This window comes from Saccopteryx leptura, chromosome 2 (genome assembly GCF_036850995.1).
Source record: "Saccopteryx leptura isolate mSacLep1 chromosome 2, mSacLep1_pri_phased_curated, whole genome shotgun sequence".
In the NCBI taxonomy this organism is placed as follows: domain Eukaryota; kingdom Metazoa; phylum Chordata; class Mammalia; order Chiroptera; family Emballonuridae; genus Saccopteryx; species Saccopteryx leptura.
In genome coordinates, this window is record NC_089504.1 from 348,305,532 (window position 1) to 348,323,129 (window position 17,598).

The 17,598-nt window shown below is 41.9% G+C and overlaps 1 protein-coding gene across 1 annotated transcript in view; it reads left to right on the forward strand.

The window, feature by feature from the left end:
- KPNB1 (karyopherin subunit beta 1) overlaps nt 1-17,501 on the forward strand; it is a 37,002-nt gene extending 19,501 nt beyond the window's left edge. The window contains exons 10-22 of the mRNA XM_066364396.1: nt 963-1,187; nt 1,998-2,189; nt 2,932-3,062; nt 4,502-4,649; nt 4,978-5,049; nt 6,370-6,514; nt 7,654-7,736; nt 10,177-10,284; nt 10,899-11,042; nt 11,153-11,258; nt 11,919-12,033; nt 13,457-13,618; nt 14,515-17,501. Of these exons, the coding sequence (XP_066220493.1) occupies nt 963-1,187; nt 1,998-2,189; nt 2,932-3,062; nt 4,502-4,649; nt 4,978-5,049; nt 6,370-6,514; nt 7,654-7,736; nt 10,177-10,284; nt 10,899-11,042; nt 11,153-11,258; nt 11,919-12,033; nt 13,457-13,618; nt 14,515 (1,632 nt within the window). The 3' untranslated portion in view covers nt 14,516-17,501. The remainder of the gene's footprint in view (nt 1-962; nt 1,188-1,997; nt 2,190-2,931; nt 3,063-4,501; nt 4,650-4,977; nt 5,050-6,369; nt 6,515-7,653; nt 7,737-10,176; nt 10,285-10,898; nt 11,043-11,152; nt 11,259-11,918; nt 12,034-13,456; nt 13,619-14,514) is intronic.
- Nucleotides 17,502-17,598: the final 97 nt, after the last annotated feature.

Here is a 17,598-nt window from a genome sequence, read left to right on the forward strand (position 1 = left end):
GCTCCTTGGCCTCTGCCCCAGGCGCTAGAGTGGCTCTGTTCGCGGCAGAGCGATGCCCCGGAGGGGCAGAGCATCGCCCCTTGGTGGGCAGAGCGTTGCCCCTGGCGGGCGTGCCAGGTGGATCCCAGTCGGGCACATGCGGGAGTCTGTCTGACTGTCTCTCCCCATTTCCAGCTTCAGAAAGAAAAACAAAAAAAAACAAACAAAAAGGTTTTGTGTTTTATTTACGACCCCAAAGCTTCAGTTCTGATAACATTTGGTAATAATTAAGAGTACCTTGTTAAAATGATTTTTGTCTGAGAGAGAGAGAGGCAGGAAGAGAGATGAGAAGCATCAACTCGTAGTTGTGTCACTTTAGTTATTTATTGACTGATTCTTATATGTGCCTTGACCAGGCGACTCAAGCCGAGCCAGTAACCCCTTACTTAATCCAGTGACCTTGGGATCATGTTGATGATCCCACACTCAAGCCGGCTACCTCTCGGGGTTTCGAACCTGAGTCCTCAAGTGTCCCAGATTAACACAGTATGCAGTGTGCTACCACCAGTCAAGTGATTATTGGTACCTGTTTTATTTATTTATTTATTTATTTTACAGAGACAGAGTCAGAGAGAGGGATAGACAGGGACAGACAGACAGGAACGGAGATGAGAAGCATCAATCATTAGTTTTTCGTTGCGCGTTGCAACACCTTAATTGTTCATTGATTGCTTTCTCATATGTGCCTTGACCGTGGGCCTTCAGCAGACCAAGTAACCTCTTGCTTGAGCCAGTTACCTTGGGCTCAAGCTGGTGAGCTTTTGCTCAAACCAGATGAGCCTTTGCTCAAGTGGCGACCTCGGGGTCTCGAACCTGGGTCTTCCACATCCCAGTCCAACGCTCTATCCACTGCGCCACCGCCCGGTCAAGCGGTTCCTGTTATTTTTAAATAAAACTTACCTCGTGCTATATTCTTTATCCAGGATGAAAATGATGATGACGATGATTGGAACCCCTGCAAAGCAGCCGGAGTGTGCCTCATGCTTCTGGCCACCTGCTGTGAAGATGACATTGTCCCTCATGTTCTCCCCTTCATTAAAGAACACATCAAGAACCCTGATTGGCGGTACCGGGATGCAGCAGTGATGGCTTTCGGCTGTATCTTGGAAGGCCCTGAGCCCAATCAGCTCAAACCACTAGTTATACAGGTAAAGCCAAGGGCATGAAGGGGTGGAAAGGGAGATGTTTGTTCTTGAAACTTTTTGCTTGAAAGCGTTCCTTTATTCTAAAAACAAAGCTATAAGTAGTCATCCACAGAGATTATTTCTAGGTAATTACTTGCTGCCAATGAAGGGTAAAAATATTTCTTTTTATTTTTTTATTTTTTTATGAAAGACATGACTTGAAAAATGCAAAAAGGGCCAAAAAAGTGTCACCTATGATCCCATTGCCCCGAGATAACATTCTAATTCTCAGTGTTTATCTTTGCAGCCTTTTTCTGTGTGCATGTATGTGCAACACGATGGCGACCTTACTACGCAAACAGTCTGATAACCTTTTTCTCTTAATGCTATCTCATAAACATTTCCTTATAATTTGTAATGACATGATTATTTTGTCCCAAGGACAAAATGCATTTCTGTTATGAAACCGCTTATGGAAATATACTTATTCTGCTATTGAAAATGATAGTAGTTCATTATAATTGTGCATACAGAACTTGGCCTTTTAGGCTGTAGCCAGAAGTTGTCACAGTCACATCTTTGGAGCTCTCCCTAAGTAATCTAGTAAATTGCTGAAAATTCACGCCAAACTCTTCAATTAAACTGTATGGATTTTGGTAAAGAAAGGACTTTTTCACTTTATTGTATTATATTACCGGATATTTGATGAGCATATCTTTTAAAAGGACAAAACCATCCTGATGTTCTGAGTTTTAAAACCCTAATCATCATAAGTTTCTCTTCTGAGGTACTAGTCAACAGGATTTTAATCTGTGTTTTGCCTCATATTTTCAGGCTATGCCCACCCTAATAGAGTTAATGAAAGACCCCAGTGTAGTTGTTCGAGATACAACTGCGTGGACTGTGGGCAGGATCTGTGAACTGCTCCCTGAGGCAGCCATCAATGATGTCTACTTGACCCCCCTGTTGCAGTGTCTGATTGAAGGCCTCAGTGCTGAACCCAGAGTGGCTTCAAATGTGTGCTGGGTAAGGGATTTTCTTCCTGGTAAGATAAGGACTTTGCCTGAACCATTGGCAAGGAAGTTTGAGGTGTGGGAGAGAAATGGGTCTGCCTCGCTGGAAGGCTTTTTCTGAATAGCATCCCCTTTCTAATTCCTTCAATTAAAGTGTGGAGATGTCAACTACAAGAGCCAGTAGGAACTGTTGACTCATGGTGACTGGTTCCTGAACCATTTAGAACAGTCATGCTAACCCAGTGGGAAAACTATCTGGGCTGTTTTCTTTCTTCAGTTGCTTGGGGACAAGAAATTTTGATTAAAGTAGGGAGTTGTGGGCTACACAATGTACAATTGCTGGGAACAGGGCAAGAAGAAAGGAAGGTAGGCGGTCTAAGTGTTGAGTCAGTATAGGCTGAATGTGGTTGATTAGGGACATTTGGGGCTGTAGGGGAGGAAATTCAAATAAGGGAGTGGAGGCTGAAAGGCTTATTTTTGATTAGAAATTGAAGTAGCAGGCATTTGTGGTAAGTGAAAGTTCTTTGGTGCTTAGTTTTGGGCAGGACAAATTAAATATAAATAAACATTTAATTTTAAGGTTATTCTATAGAACATTGTTTTGAGATGACCTTGACAGAGAAAGTTGAGGCTTCACTAGTGTTGATTTATTCTAAGATCAGTTGGAGAAGGATGTGACCTAAGATATCTTAAAGAAAAATGAAGTAATCTTGGGATGGGGTTCAAGACTAGTATTAACTCTCTCTGGTTTTAAGGCTTTCTCCAGTCTGGCTGAAGCTGCTTATGAAGCTGCAGACGTTGCTGATGATCAGGAAGAGCCAGCCACCTATTGCTTGTCGTCTTCTTTTGAGCTCATAGTTCAGAAGCTCCTGGAGACCACAGACAGGTAACTTACTACGTGTCTGTGCGTTTAGCTCCTGTCTTCTTGGGGGGCTTTCTCACCTAATCAGAGAAGCATTGCATGCAATAGGAGGAATTAAAAGACTCCTATGGTCGATTATTTGTTTAAATAAGAGAAAGAAATGTAGATTAGAATTGTTTGGCTTGCCTGGCCTATGGTAGCACAGGAACTAAAACGTCGACCTTGAACACTGAGGTCGCCAGTCCAAAACCCTGTGCTTGCCTGATCAAGGCACACACAACAAGCAATCAATGAACAACTGAAGTGAAGCAACTATGAATTGATAGTTCTTGCTACCCTTCTCCTCTTTAAAATCAATAAATAAGACATGCTTTTTTTTTTTTTTTAAAAAGGAATTGTTTGGTTTACAGTTCAAGTCGGAAAATAGTCTCATTTTTCTGTACTTAAAAAGAGTATTTGCTCTAGAAGTCCCTTCATTTTTCCGTGCCTACAGTTAACTACTGATTATGGTGTCAGAAATATATATTAGTTCTTGTTATGAATTCAGTTGCTACATAAGATCATTAATTGCTATTTATGATAATTGGATGAAGAACTTGCCATTAAATGCAGTTTTGTAAATGAGCTTTGAAGTTTAGTTTTAAGGGGTTATAAGTTGAGGACAACCTTGAATTTGGGTTTTGTGTGAGCTGTACTTACTATAAAGCCGTGCTTAAAAGAAATTAATTGCCTGACTGATGGCTCAGTGGATAGAGCTCGACCTGGGATGCTGAGGTCCCAGGTTTGAACCCCAACCTTGCCAGCTGGAGCGTGGGGTCATCAACTTGATCCCATAGTCACTGGCTTGAGCTCCAAGGTCACTGAGCAAGTGGTTGCTGGCTCAGCTTGAGTACCCTGGTGAAGGCACATATGAGAAGCAGTCAATGAACAACTAAAGTGACGCAACTACAAGTTGATGCTTCTCCTCTCTCCGTTCCTGTCTCTCTCCCTTCCTGTCTCCGTCTCTCATACACGCAGAATAAGAAACCATGAAAGAAGAGGGTTGTGTATAAATTCTCTCAGGTTGACCTAGTTCGTTTCCACTTCTTTGTTCAAGATTATATATGAAAGCGTCTTTCACAGATGAAGAAATTTAGATGCCTTTTTCTTAGCTATTCAGGCAACCTCTTCAGTTGTGTACGTAGACTCTTCATCATTTTAATGTAATTTTTCCCTGTAATTTTAGCCCATTTCCAAAAGGGCCGTTCTAAAGTTTAACCAGCTCTGGAGACCATAATGACATAGCCATTGGCTTAAAGGTTTAAAATTTAGTTCCTGGCTATATTGTTTTGCTAAAATTAAATCAGGTCTGTTACCATATCAGTTCCTGGATTTTTGCTTTTGGTGAGACAGTGTCTACCTTATAACAACTCTGTTCTTTCTCAGTTGGTACTTTTTAAGATTCTTGTTTGTTTTCTTTACAGACCTGATGGACACCAGAACAACCTGAGGAGTTCTGCGTATGAATCTCTGATGGAAATCGTGAAAAACAGTGCCAAGGATTGTTACCCTGCAGTTCAGAAAACAACTCTAGTCATCATGGAACGACTTCAACAAGTGCTTCAGATGGAGGTGAGACTTGGGCATTGTTGGCTGGAAGGGTGCAGTATTTCTAACAGCTTTATTTTCGAGGCCGTTCTTGCATTTCAGTGTTTAACTGTATTTTTTCTCAGAAAGATATCAGGCTAATGCAAAAAAAGTGTTGTAGCTTAAAGTTTGCATTGCTTGTCACAGTTGACTCATCCATGTGTTACAGTTTATTTACTTTCCTACATTAGCGTCAGGAATGCTTATTTAATAGTCCTGGCAAACTCAGCAATAATGGAAGTATTGAAGGAGTTTAGAGCACCTTTAAAAGGTGTTTATTCAGAACATGATGATCTTGTTTTTTTTCTTGTAGTCACATATCCAGAGCACATCGGATAGGATCCAGTTTAATGACCTTCAGTCTTTACTCTGTGCAACTCTTCAGGTATGTTGGTGCCATATCACTTAATAGCTCCTGGGGAGAGACTCAGGCCCAGGGTGCAAGTTGATGCACATGCAGAACTCTGAAGTAGTATAGATGGTGCTCATTAGCAGCTCTTCTCAAAAGGCTTTGGGTTGTGATTGATTGGGGAAACGGTTTTTTTTGTTTTTGTTTTTTTTCTGTGTCCATAAAGATGAGGTTTGTCTTGCACAGTGTAGGGGAGGAAACTATTCGGCTTGTAATGGTCCTTCCTGGCATACAGTGTTTTGCTTGTGTGACCTTTCATAAGAGTTATTTGAGTCAAACAGGATACACCTGGAAGCAAGATCTCAACAGACTGATTAAGAATGCTTCTTTTCCAACTGTTTTGTGTTGGGGCAACTTTGGTTTTCATTGAGCTGTCCAAGTGTAGCTGTCAGATTCTGTTCCAAGCTGTAGTATATACACCCAGCTAAAAATAAAGCCTTGAGTTTCTGCCATCATCTTTTGAAGCAATGGTTGCTTAATAAAGTTCCTGATAAAGTTTTTAACTTACATCATTTATAGTACTTAGTGTTCGCAGTAGACTTTTTCTGAGAGACCAGGATAATTAAAATGTCACTGCTCACTCAATGACTGGAGTCATTTAGTAGCTAAGGAAGATATTCCCTTTTATACCAAAGAAAACCCTGGAACTTGTCTGACACTTGGGTAGGTACTAGATTTTAGTATTGTGTAATGCTGGCTAGATAATCTTACCTGTGAACTCCCCTCGTTCTTACTCTAAACTTAGTTTTTTAAAGCATGACTATTATGAAGTATTTTCTTATTCATCAGGGAAATAAAGGAATGATTCAATAACATTAGTTGAAACAAAGGGTAAAGAGGGAAGTTTGAGGAATGTAAAATTAGGAGAAGTTAAATTGGCTTTATTTTATCAAGACTGTTTCTTGACCATCTGTAAATCAGGACATAGGAAGGCTTGTGTTTTTTGTTTTATTGAGTAAAAACTCTAACATTACATGTCCTTTAAAGCTGAAATAATAAGACTTGAATGTAGAGGCTGCTGGCAGGGGTTTGTCAGACATAGGTGAAATGCAGACGAGATGATTTTATGCACCATTGGAAGATCATCTCGTGTTTGTTTCGAACTGGTAAATAGAAGGGCTATTAGAATGTATGTTGTAAATGATTTGCACTGTTGAAACTTTTGAGCCTAAAAGGTGTATTTGACCTTTTCAAAAAAGAAAAAATTTCAAGGGACTTAATTGATTTTAAAAAGGTAATGTGTTCTGATTGGAGGGTTTAGAATCAACAGATCCAGAACTCTTGTTTATTTCACAGAATGTTCTCCGGAAAGTGCAACATCAAGATGCTTTGCAGATCTCTGATGTTGTCATGGCCTCCCTGTTAAGGATGTTCCAAAGCACGGCTGGGTCTGGGGGAGTTCAAGAGGATGCCCTCATGGCAGTTAGCACACTGGTGGAAGGTCAGTGAGCTGAAATTGGGCAGGGAATCATCTTTAACAATAGCCACGGAAGAATTTTTGACCATGAAAAGTGTAGTTCTGTTTTCTCATTTACAGGCGAATGAGTTGGTTCAGAGTTGAATTGAATGTAAATGTAAATTTGTGCGTTGTGTTGCCATGCACTCTCCTGGAAGTAAATGGGGAGCCAGTTTGCAACTCAGTTTGGCAGACTTTTGGGGGAGAAACTTATCTACCTGTCTTTATCAGCATTCTTTTTTTCCTGAAAGTCTACTTGATTTATTGAGGTCAGGCTCCTGTCAAGGATGAGGGAAGCAAAAGTTTCCTTTTTCTTTCCTGGCCATTGGTACCTTCTGGTTTGGGTTGTAATGCTTTGAACTCAGGTTGACATGCTATAGTTCTTGGTATGGGCTGGAATGAAACATTGAGCGAGTCCTAGGAATTTCTGGCTGTTACATGTCTGCCTTTGCAGAATTGCTTTGAGGAAGCCATGTCTGACTTAAGACTCTTTGAAGGGTCATTAAAAGCACCTAGAATGTTTCAGAGAGTGGCCTGAAGGTATACTACTAAGGCCGTTACCTGAGAAACACTCCCCAGAGGGACCAGACTGATTTCTAGCTTAAAGAACATTGTCGAACTGATGTGGCATGATGTGACCACCCTGATTGAGCACAGCAGTTTGTTTTGGCTCCTGGAGTGGCTTATTTGGATATGCAATCCAGCCTGCTTTTCCTGACTGGCTTAAGTAAGTTCTTGATAGAACTGCCTAGGGAACCCAGTTTTTAGTTGGCTTCCGAAGAGGACACGGGAGGAGGTAGACAGGAGGTGATATTGCTAGCTCAGCCAATTCACATTAACCTTGACATTCCTTGAGGGCCATGCCATGTGGCTGTTTGAGCCAGAGTGAAACCCTACGCTGTGGAGATGCGACATTATCTCCAGGGCCTACGAGTTAGGCCCTTCCAGCAGTTGTGAATTTGTTTTGTCTGAGGCAGCCTTAGTGTCTTCATAATACAATCAGTAATTAATTCACATTCTACCCAACCTGTTGAGTAGGGTGAACATATTTTGGGAAAACTAGGATGGTTAATTTTGCTCACTGCTGTGATATCCTATGGTGGTAATAGTTTGTTTCTTTTCAGTGTTGGGTGGTGAATTCCTAAAGTACATGGAGGCCTTTAAACCCTTCCTGGGTATTGGATTGAAAAATTATGCTGAGTACCAGGTAGGTTATGCGTTTCAAAATATAGTTGACCTTTGAACTGTGTGGGGTCCACTTATATATGGATTTTTTCCAACAAATAAATACTTTGGAAAAGTTTTTGGAGATTTGCAACCGTTTGAAAAAGCTCACAGACATGGACAACATAGCCTAGAAATAGTGAAAAATTGAGAAAAAATTAGGTATGTTATGAATGCATAAAATATAGATACTGCCTGACCAGGCAGTGGTGCAGTGGATAGAGCTTCGGATGGAACGCAGAGGACTGAGGTTCGGAACCCCGAGGTCGCCAGCTTAAGCAAGGGGTCACTTATTCTGCTGCAGCTCCCCCGGTCAAGGCACATACGAGAAAGCAATCATTGAATAACTAAGGAGGCCCTGGCCGGTTGGCTCAGCGGTAGAGCGTCGGCCTGGCGTGCAGGGGACCCGGGTTCGATTCCTGGCCAGGGCACATAAGGAGAAGCGCCCATTTGCTTCTCCACCCCCACCCCCCTCCTTCCTCTCTGTCTCTCTCTTCCCCTCCCGCAGCCAAGGCTCCATTGGAGCAAAGATGACCCGGGCGCTGGGGATGGCTCCTTGGCCTCTGCCCCAGGCGCTAGAGTGGCTCTGGTCACGGCAGAGCGACCCCCCCCCGGAGGGGCAGAGCATCGCCCCCGGTGGGCAGGGCATCGCCCCTGGTGGGCGTCCCAGGAGGATCCCGGTCGGGTGCATGCGGGAGTCTGTCTGACTGTCTCTCCCCGTTTCCAGCTTCAGAAAAATACAAAAAAAAAACAAAAAACACACACACAAAAAAGAATAACTAAGGAGCCGCAACAGACAGTTGGTGCTTCTTATCTTTCTCCCTTCCTGTCTGGCTATCCCTATCTGTCTCTCTGACTCTGTCAAGAAAAAAAGAAAGATACTAATTTATCATTTACTATCATAAAATTATGCAAATCTATTATAAAAACTTAGTTTATCAAAATGTATACACAAAGACAGATCATGGTGCCGTTAAGAGAAATGTAAACATTTTTTTTAAACTTTATTAATATTTTTAAAATTTATATTTATTGCTAGAGAGAGGGACAGACAGGAAGGGAGAGAGATGAGAAGCATCAACTGGTAGTTGCCACACCTTAGTTGTTTATTGCTTTCTCATATGTGCCTTGTCGGGGAAGGGATGGCTTCAAGTGAGCCAGTGACCTTGGGCTTCAAGCCAGCGACTATGGGGTCATGTTTATGATCCCATGTTCAAGCCGGCAACCTTGGAGTTTTGAACCTCAGTCCTTAGTGTTCCAAGTCAACACTCAATCCACTGCATCACCGCCTGATCAGGTTGTTGATCAATTTTAGAAAGAAAGAGAGAGACATCAGTCTGTTGTTCTGCTCATGTACTCACTCATTGTGATTCGTGTATGTGCCTCAACCAGGGTTCGAACCCACAACCATGGCATATTGAAATGATGCTCCCTGGCCAGGGAAGAGGCAGTATTAAATCATGATTGTATGAAATTAACTGAAGCACACATTGTATTATAATAATTTTATAGCCACCCCTTGTTGCATTGCAGTGTGCTCCAGTGTTGCAAAGTTATACATGGAATTTCAACTGCACAGGTGTTGGCACCCCAACCTCCACATCATTCCAGGATCAATTTTAATGTATATATATTCTCATATATACCTGATAGTCGTTGTTTTGGGGATTTTTAAAAAATTTTATTTATATATTTTTACAGAGACAGAGAGTGAGTCAGAGAGAGGGATAGACAGGGACAGACAGACAGGAACGGAGAGGATGAGAAGCATCAATCATTAGTTTTTCATTGCGCATTGCAACACCTTAGTTGTTCATTGATTGCTTTCTCATATGTGCCTTGACCGGGGGCCTTCAGCAGACTGAGTAACCCCTTGCTGGAGCCAGCAACCTTGGGTTCAAGCTGGTGGGCTTTTGCTCAAACCAGATGAGCCCGTGCTCAAGCTGGCGACCTCTGGGTCTCTAACCTGGGTCCTCTGCATCCCAGTCCCACATTCTGTGCACTGCACCACCGCCTAGTCAGGCGAAAGTCATTGTTATAGAAACTTGTTTTTCTTTAGTGCAGGTAGTTTTCCTGTATATCTACCCAAGTGTTGGAGCTATGTTATTCATTGTTCTGAGTGTCTGAACTAAAAGTAGTCAGTGAGAAGCAGAGTATTAGATATACCAAAACAGAGTAGCACCCTAATGAAGGCTGCTTTTTTTTTAACCACCTGCCTTAGCCACCACCATCTCTGATGAAGAGTGTCTTTTCTTAATGATATCTCTAATAGTCTTAGTTCTCTTCATTTGTTAAAGTGAACAAACCTCAGAGGGGACACTTCTTTTTTTTCTTTGATTCTAGGTTCAAGTGAGAAAGGACCAGCAGCTAGATAAACATGATGTCTTTTCTATTTGCGAGCTTACTTCCTTGCTTCTTTGCAGGTTTGCTTGGCAGCTGTGGGCTTAGTGGGAGACTTATGCCGTGCCCTACAGTCCAACATCTTACCTTTCTGTGATGAGGTGATGCAGCTCCTACTGGAGAATTTGGGGGTGAGCACCTACACACACGATCTAATTTAACAGTGTCTGAAGAATTCTATGTTTGGAAAGATGATTAAACATCAAAATTTGTGACAGGGAACTTTAATTTCCCAGAATGTTGGCTGTGGGCTTATGAAGAAAGGAATTGTTTTCACAAGACGATTCTAAAATATGATTATAAAGTTAAAGGAATGCATGCTCAATGTGTGGCACTTGGGGAGGAAAACCAGTAAAATGCCAAGGAAAAGAAAATACATAATCTCTATCCAGAGATAACCACTGTTGATTTGTGTGTATATCCTTAAGGTCTATACCCAGCATATTAATAGTTGCTTTTATTTGTTTTTTAAGATTTTTATTTATTGATTTTCGAGAGAGAAAGGGGGCAGGGGGTAGAAGAGGGAAGCATCACTCGTAGCAGTTGCTTCTCGTATGTGCCTTGTCCAGGCAAGCCCAGGGTTTCGAAACGGCAGCCTCAGCGTTCCAAGTCAACACTTTATCCACTGCGCCATTATAGGTCAGGCAGTAGTTGCTTATTTCTTTTCTTAAAAAGTTTGAGTCTTTGGACAGAACAAATTGTGACTTTTAATAATTTGCTTTTCCTGGTTTTTTTTCCTTGTCAGAATGAGAATGTCCACAGGTCTGTGAAGCCACAGATTCTGTCAGTGTTTGGTGATATTGCCCTTGCTATTGGTGGAGAGTTTAAAAAATACCTAGAGGTTGTATTGAATACTCTTCAGCAGGCTTCCCAAGCCCAGGTGGACAAGGTAAACATACAGCTATCTTTCAGTCCAGCCCTGATGGAGGAGAGAACTGTGACAAACATACAACTAAAAACAATCAGTGTGATGGAGATTGTTTTCTTTGTCTTTTACAGTCAGACTATGACATGGTGGATTATCTGAATGAGCTAAGGGAAAGCTGCTTGGAAGCCTATACCGGAATTGTCCAGGGATTAAAGGGAGACCAGGAGAACGTACACCGTTGAGTATCCAATCAAACTTAGTCCAGTGTGCCCTTAGCCAAGTGGGCTGCCTTTCATTCTGAATCTTACTTGTAAACTAGTGCCTGTTGCTTAAAGGAAGAGGAGAAAGAGGAACAGTGCCCTAATGAAGAAAGTGGCTTTGGGGGAGGGTATTGACTCTTACTATTTATGCTCCCCCACCCTTCCTTTGCTACTTTTTCTCAGGGTTCTTGAGCACTGCAGGGGATGGGATGCACAGCATGCTGTTGATGCTGGTTGCATCTTCACCAGCTGTGAGTGGCAGTTGTTGATTGACACCCCTTCTTGTGCAACTGAATTGAGCCATTGGGGGATCAGATTTCCTTTTACCACCTGATGTTTTTATTATTGATTGGGGGCAATGTTTGCCCTTTGATATCACAGACTTAGAATAAAGGTTCCATTTGTTCTTTTTGTTTTATATCTATTATATCAGCTTAAAAGAAGAGAAGTATCTACCTCTTTTGTTGACTTGAGGAATGACAACTTAACCTGAGAAAGAATAATTTTGTGTAGTTATATGCAACTAGTTCTCCAGCCTGCCACCTGACTGATGGGGTTCAAGTATTTGGAAATTTTGAAATGGGGTGTAGTCCTGCCAGAGGCGGGACAAGTTCATCAGACCTTCTTTCTTTTATAGCGGATGTGATGCTCGTACAGCCCAGAGTAGAATTTATTCTGTCTTTCATTGACCACATTGCTGGAGATGAGGATCACACAGACGGAGTAGTAGCTTGTGCTGCTGGACTGATAGGGTAGGTTAAACCCTGCTTCCAATAGTTGAGTAGAACTGGTGGAAAGTAAGAGAGAGGACTTGTAAACATTTTTGAGAGTAGACTGGATGGTAATTTCCCACTTCTTTGGTACAGAGATTTCTTTAATAGAATCCATGGTGTTCTTCCCTGGCTGGTTGGCTCAGTAGTAGAGCGTCGGCCTGGGGTGCAGGAGTCCCGGGTTCGATTCCCGGCCAGGGCACATAGGAGAAGCGCCTATCTGCTTCTCCACCCCTCCCCTTCTCCTTCCTCTCTGTCTCTCTCTTCCCCTCCTGCAGCTGAGGCTCCATTGGAGCAAAAGATGGCCCGGGCGCTGGGGATGGCTCCTTGGCCTCTGCCCCAGGCGCTAGAGTGGCTCTGGTCGCGACAGAGCGATGCCCCGATGGGCAGAGCATTCCCGGTCGGGCGCATGCGGGAGTCTGTCTGACTGCCTCCCTGTTTCCAGCTTCGGAAAAATACAAAAAAAAAAAAAAAAAAGGGAAGGAGAATCCATGGTGTTCTGTTTTGAGTTCTCACAAATGATCATTCATTCCAGACATTAGCTCTAGCCACATTCCAGATCCTCCAGATTTCTAATGTCTCCCCACTAAATTCTTTATGAAATGAATTCTAATGTATAGAAGCAGCATCAGATCTATGTTCATCTCACATTCTAATGTTTGTCAACTAATTGCTTAGTTAGCCTCTGTTGAGGGTTTCTGAGGCATAATTTGAAGAAAATATTGATCTTGAGGAGCTCAAAGACTTGGGTTCTAGTTCTGATTTTATCATGAATTAACTATGGAATGATGTGGGTAAGCCCTTCTGCCTCTCAGTTTTTATTTATTTTTAGAGAGAGAGAAATACTGATTTGTTGTTCCACCTATTTATATATTCATTGGTTGATTCTAGTATGTGCCCTGATTCGGGATCGAACCTGCAACCTTAGCGTGTCAGGTGACACATTAACCAACTGAGCTACCAGTCCAGGGCTCATTCCACCTCTTTAGATCTCTTTTTTTTTTTATTTTCCATCTGTTGAGGGCAGGTATTAGACTTATTTATAAGATTTCTTTCAGTTTTAAAAATCAGGTGACAGCATGACCTGTGGTGGTGCAATGGATAGAGCATTGACCTGGAATGCTGAGGTTGCCGGTTCGAAACCCCAGGCTTGTCCAGTCAAGGCACATATGAGGAACAGTCAGTGACCAACTAAAGTGAAGCAACTACAAGTTGATGCTTCTCACTCTCTCTCCCTCCTCCCCTCCCCCACCCCCTCCCTCTCCCTCCTCTCTAAAAATGAATAAAATCTTTAAAAAGTCGACAGAAGAAACCCATAGCTAGCTTAGCACTGGTTTGAAAGGCTTAATACCTAATTTTAGTGTCAGGCCAGGAGCTCATTTTCAGGTGTGCTTGTTTTGCACAGGGACTTATGTACAGCATTTGGGAAGGATGTACTGAAATTAGTAGAAGCTAGGCCAATGATCCATGAACTGTTAACTGAAGGACGGAGATCGAAGACTAACAAAGCAAAAACTCTTGCTACATGGGCAACAAAAGAACTGAGGAAACTGAAGAATCAAGCTTGGTAAGAGCTTGTCTTTACTGCCCTCTTCCTACTTTCTTGGGGAAGAGGAGCATTTTATTTAGATTGTTCTGACAAGACTGCCTTTGATTTGGTATTTTGTTTTGTGCTCTTTCTTATATAAGTGCTTCTAAGCCAGGCCTTTATAAGCCTTGTAATAGTGCAAGAGTCAGAAAACCTCAGTTTTTCCTTGAGCCAAATACTTGATTCCTCGTGGTGATAGCACAGAACTTTCATAGCTAGAATTCACTAAAGTTCCCAATAGTCACCAATAATGGCATTTCCCATAATTCTCTTTTCTAAATCTTCATTCCTGGCCCTATACCCTTTTCTTTCTTGACTGTGGTGCTTTTAGACTTTGCTTAGCTCTACAGAAGATCTCCAAAGTCAGGGTTTTCTGACGCTTGCTTGGCAATGCAAGTTTAATTTATTTTTTTCTCATTTAGTTAACCATATTTCACAGATCTCAGTAAAATTGGCCATTTTGAGTTTTGTCTTTTTACTTTGCCTCCCACCCTCTGATGTAGGTGCTGATGAGAGCAGGTAGCTGGCCGATAGCCCTGGTCGGCAAACTGCGGTTCTTTGGCCCCTGAGTGTGGCTCTTCCACAAATACCACGTGCAGGCACTACCTCAATAAGGAATGTACCTACCTAGATAGTTTAAGTTTAAAAAATTTGGCTCTCAAAAGAAATTTCAATCGTTGTAATGTTGATATTTGGCTCTGTTGACTAATGAGTTTGCCAACCACTGGGCTAGAGGATTGAAGAAAAATAGTCCCTGAAAAGTTGATATTTCATTTAGACCTCTGAGCACGTAATTGTAGGGATCAGAGAAGTGTTTGGTTTTTTGGCTGTATGTGATCTCAAAGGTTGACCTCTTTTTTTCTTTCCATTTTTAGATCTGTTACCATTGGGATGATAACCTGAGACCCCCACTGGAAATCTCCAATCTTTTGAAAAACCTGGAAGTGAGGAGTGTGCACGGATGCTGAATGTTTGGGAATGAGAGGATGAGTGAGTGAGGCTTGAAAACACACCACATTGAAAATCCTGCCACAGCAGCAGCCGCAGCCGCCAACAGCAGCGCTGTTAGTGGGCTAAGTAAGCACTGACTTCGTAGAAAACCATAACATCGGCCATCTTGGAAGAGAGTAAAAGCGGTGGATTTACTTGCCTAAAAAAAGAAAGCTATCTCTTCCTAGGACAGGCTAGAACTAGCTTTTCTGTCTTTTGGCTGGTGTTGAGTGGAATGACTAGTTTGGAGGAGGAGGGACTGGGTTCAGCTGTGGTGCTTTGTTGTAAAAGGCAGCCTGGCCTTTGCTACTGATAAGAAGGAGCCTGAGTCTCGAGCCCACCTTTGGTGTACCTTTGCCACACGGTACTGTACGCGTGCCGGCTAAAAGGAGGGTGAGGGATTCCGTACAGTCTGAGAATGAGTGTGTGTGAGTGAGGCGGTATCCACATTCTCAACTTCGAGTCATTGCAGTTTCTTTTTCCCAGAAAAAAAAGGGGTTAGACATTGCATTTCATAAAACTAACTGAAGTTCTGTCTACTGATGCAGCACAAGAGATGTAAAAAAAGGGGGGAAGACGCTCTTTAGGTTTTGGGTTTTTTTTGTTTTTTAATTAACTTCTAGGGAAAACACTGACGAATGTTCAGAGCTCCCATCCTGATCTTTTCATCAAGGCGCCTTTCCTAATAATATGGTTCAACTGTGAATGTAGAATTGGGGGGAGGGGGGGAAGAAAACTTTGGAGTTAGAGGATATAGAAAAAATAAAAATGCAATTGTTACAAATAAAGAATACAGACTTCAAAAACGAAAGAAAACCACAGCCCAAACAAACCAAATTTAAATGCTCAGATTGGCAGCACAAACGTTCTCTTCTGACATGTATCAAGGCAGTCTGAACGCCCCAGAAAATTGTGCCAAAGAGTTTAGAAAACAAATATACAATAAAGTAAACACACATACAGCAAACTTCAGGTAACTATTTTGGATTGCAAACAGGGATAAATTTAATGTTCAAACAATCTGATAAAATAACCATTTGGAAACTGCTTGGCCTTCTGTTCTCTTATTTGACTGCAATACGGTATTGGTCTCTTGCTGCACTTCAAAACCAATTAACCAACAACAAAAAAAACCAAGAAAATATATATATAAATATATATATAGAGAGAGAGACTAGAACTCTTGTGATGAAGTGGCACTTGAAAAAGGTTATATTTTTCCACTGAAGTTGAAGATTAATAAAATGGTGTCAAACATTCCCCTGGTCACACGCTTTAATATTTTTTTAAAAGTGTGATGTGCTGTGATAACCATAAATCAGACTTAATTTTCCCGTTTACACAGGGAACAGGGCACCCTGAATTTGGGTTTTAGCCTCTCAGCAATAAGGGATGTTGGTGAGCTTTGATCCTCTTGGTTTTGCAGTTATTAGGAATTTTTGCTGGCATTCTGAATATGCTGCTTTCAAAAACACCAAGGAAGATTTGTAATGCTTCCTAGTATTTGGAGGATTAAGAAACAAGACCTTAAATTCCCACTTTCATTCTAGCAAAAGAAGGGGCTTTCGTATTTCTCTGCCATTTTTCCTCCCTGTCCAAGCCTTCCATTCTAAGTGGGTTTGGCTCAGTTTTGCCCATCCATATGGCAGCATCGCTAATAGCTCTTGTACAGGGTATCAGATATTGTGCCTTTTGGTGCCAGGTTCAAAGTCAAGTGCCGATCTATGAACCAGTGTACAAAAAAAATCCAGGTGTTTGAAGAAAAGACGCTCCATTGTGTATAGAGTACACCAGCTTATAAGCCCTACTAAGAAGAGACCTGGCCTTCTAATGCCTTGTTTAATTTTAGTTGTTCCTTGAGGGAGAGGAGGATCTACTAACCATTCTTGGTAGATAGGGTTTGGGTCAGGGCTTAGGGAAGGGGCAGGAATGTTGGGGAGAAAAAAATGATCATTCCTCAGTGCTACCCATTTCTGTCCTGTGTGGGTTGCTTAGCTAGACAGCAGGAGAATAAAGTACACCAAGAACCATAGTGAAACAAAACCTTCCATGTGTTTTGTCATGTTTTGTTCCAGGGAAGCAGTTGACAAGTGCTGTTATTAATGTTTTCTCCCAGATCCATTCAGTAATGGAGAGGAGGAAAATGGGCTGGTTGGATTGTGGTTTTGGTGCCTCACAGTTATTCTGCACTGGTTATGCATTTAATCTTTTCTAGTTACCTTTGGCTAGTGGGTTTTCCATAGTCTGGGTATTTGTCTTTAATCGATTGTACCACCTAAGGCAACTGGATGCATGATGCATTCTGTCCAATCTGTCTGGGCCTTCCCCACCCTAGTCTTGGCACATTCCTTCAAGAATGTAGTTACCGTCTGCTTGGGAAGATGTCAGTGCAAATGTGAAGAAAATGGGCATCGGACTAGGCTTTGGTTTGCCACAAGTGGCAGCTGCCTACTTCAATTACAATTACATTTGTTAATTTTGCTCTTCATTTTTCCGGTTCCCTTCAGCTCCCCTCTGTTGAAATGTTGGCTGTCAAGAGGCAACTGTAATATTGCCTTAGGGACTCTGGAGAAAGGGAGGGGGATTGATTGCTCAGTGTAGTATTTTCACTCAGAACCAAGCAATCTAGTCACTCATATTTAAGAAGTGTGTTTAGTCTGACTTTAAGAGAAATCCAAACTTCATCAGCTTTTGATAGCATCTTGGTTTTTGAAACAACTTCAATCTGTTATTGGCATTTAGAATGCCCTTGGCATGCCAGTCTGTGATGGCATTAAAGACCTGTTAAAACACTTGAGCCCAACTTTATTAACCAAAACTGATACCACCACCTTTATCTTCTAAATAAAGTCCGCTTTATTTTTATTTTCAACATTTTGCTGCTTCATTTTTGGTTCCAGATGGTGTCACGTTGGAGGTGAAGTGAATGGTTTGAAAGAAGCAGGGGAGTGTGTGGTGAAGATGTGTGT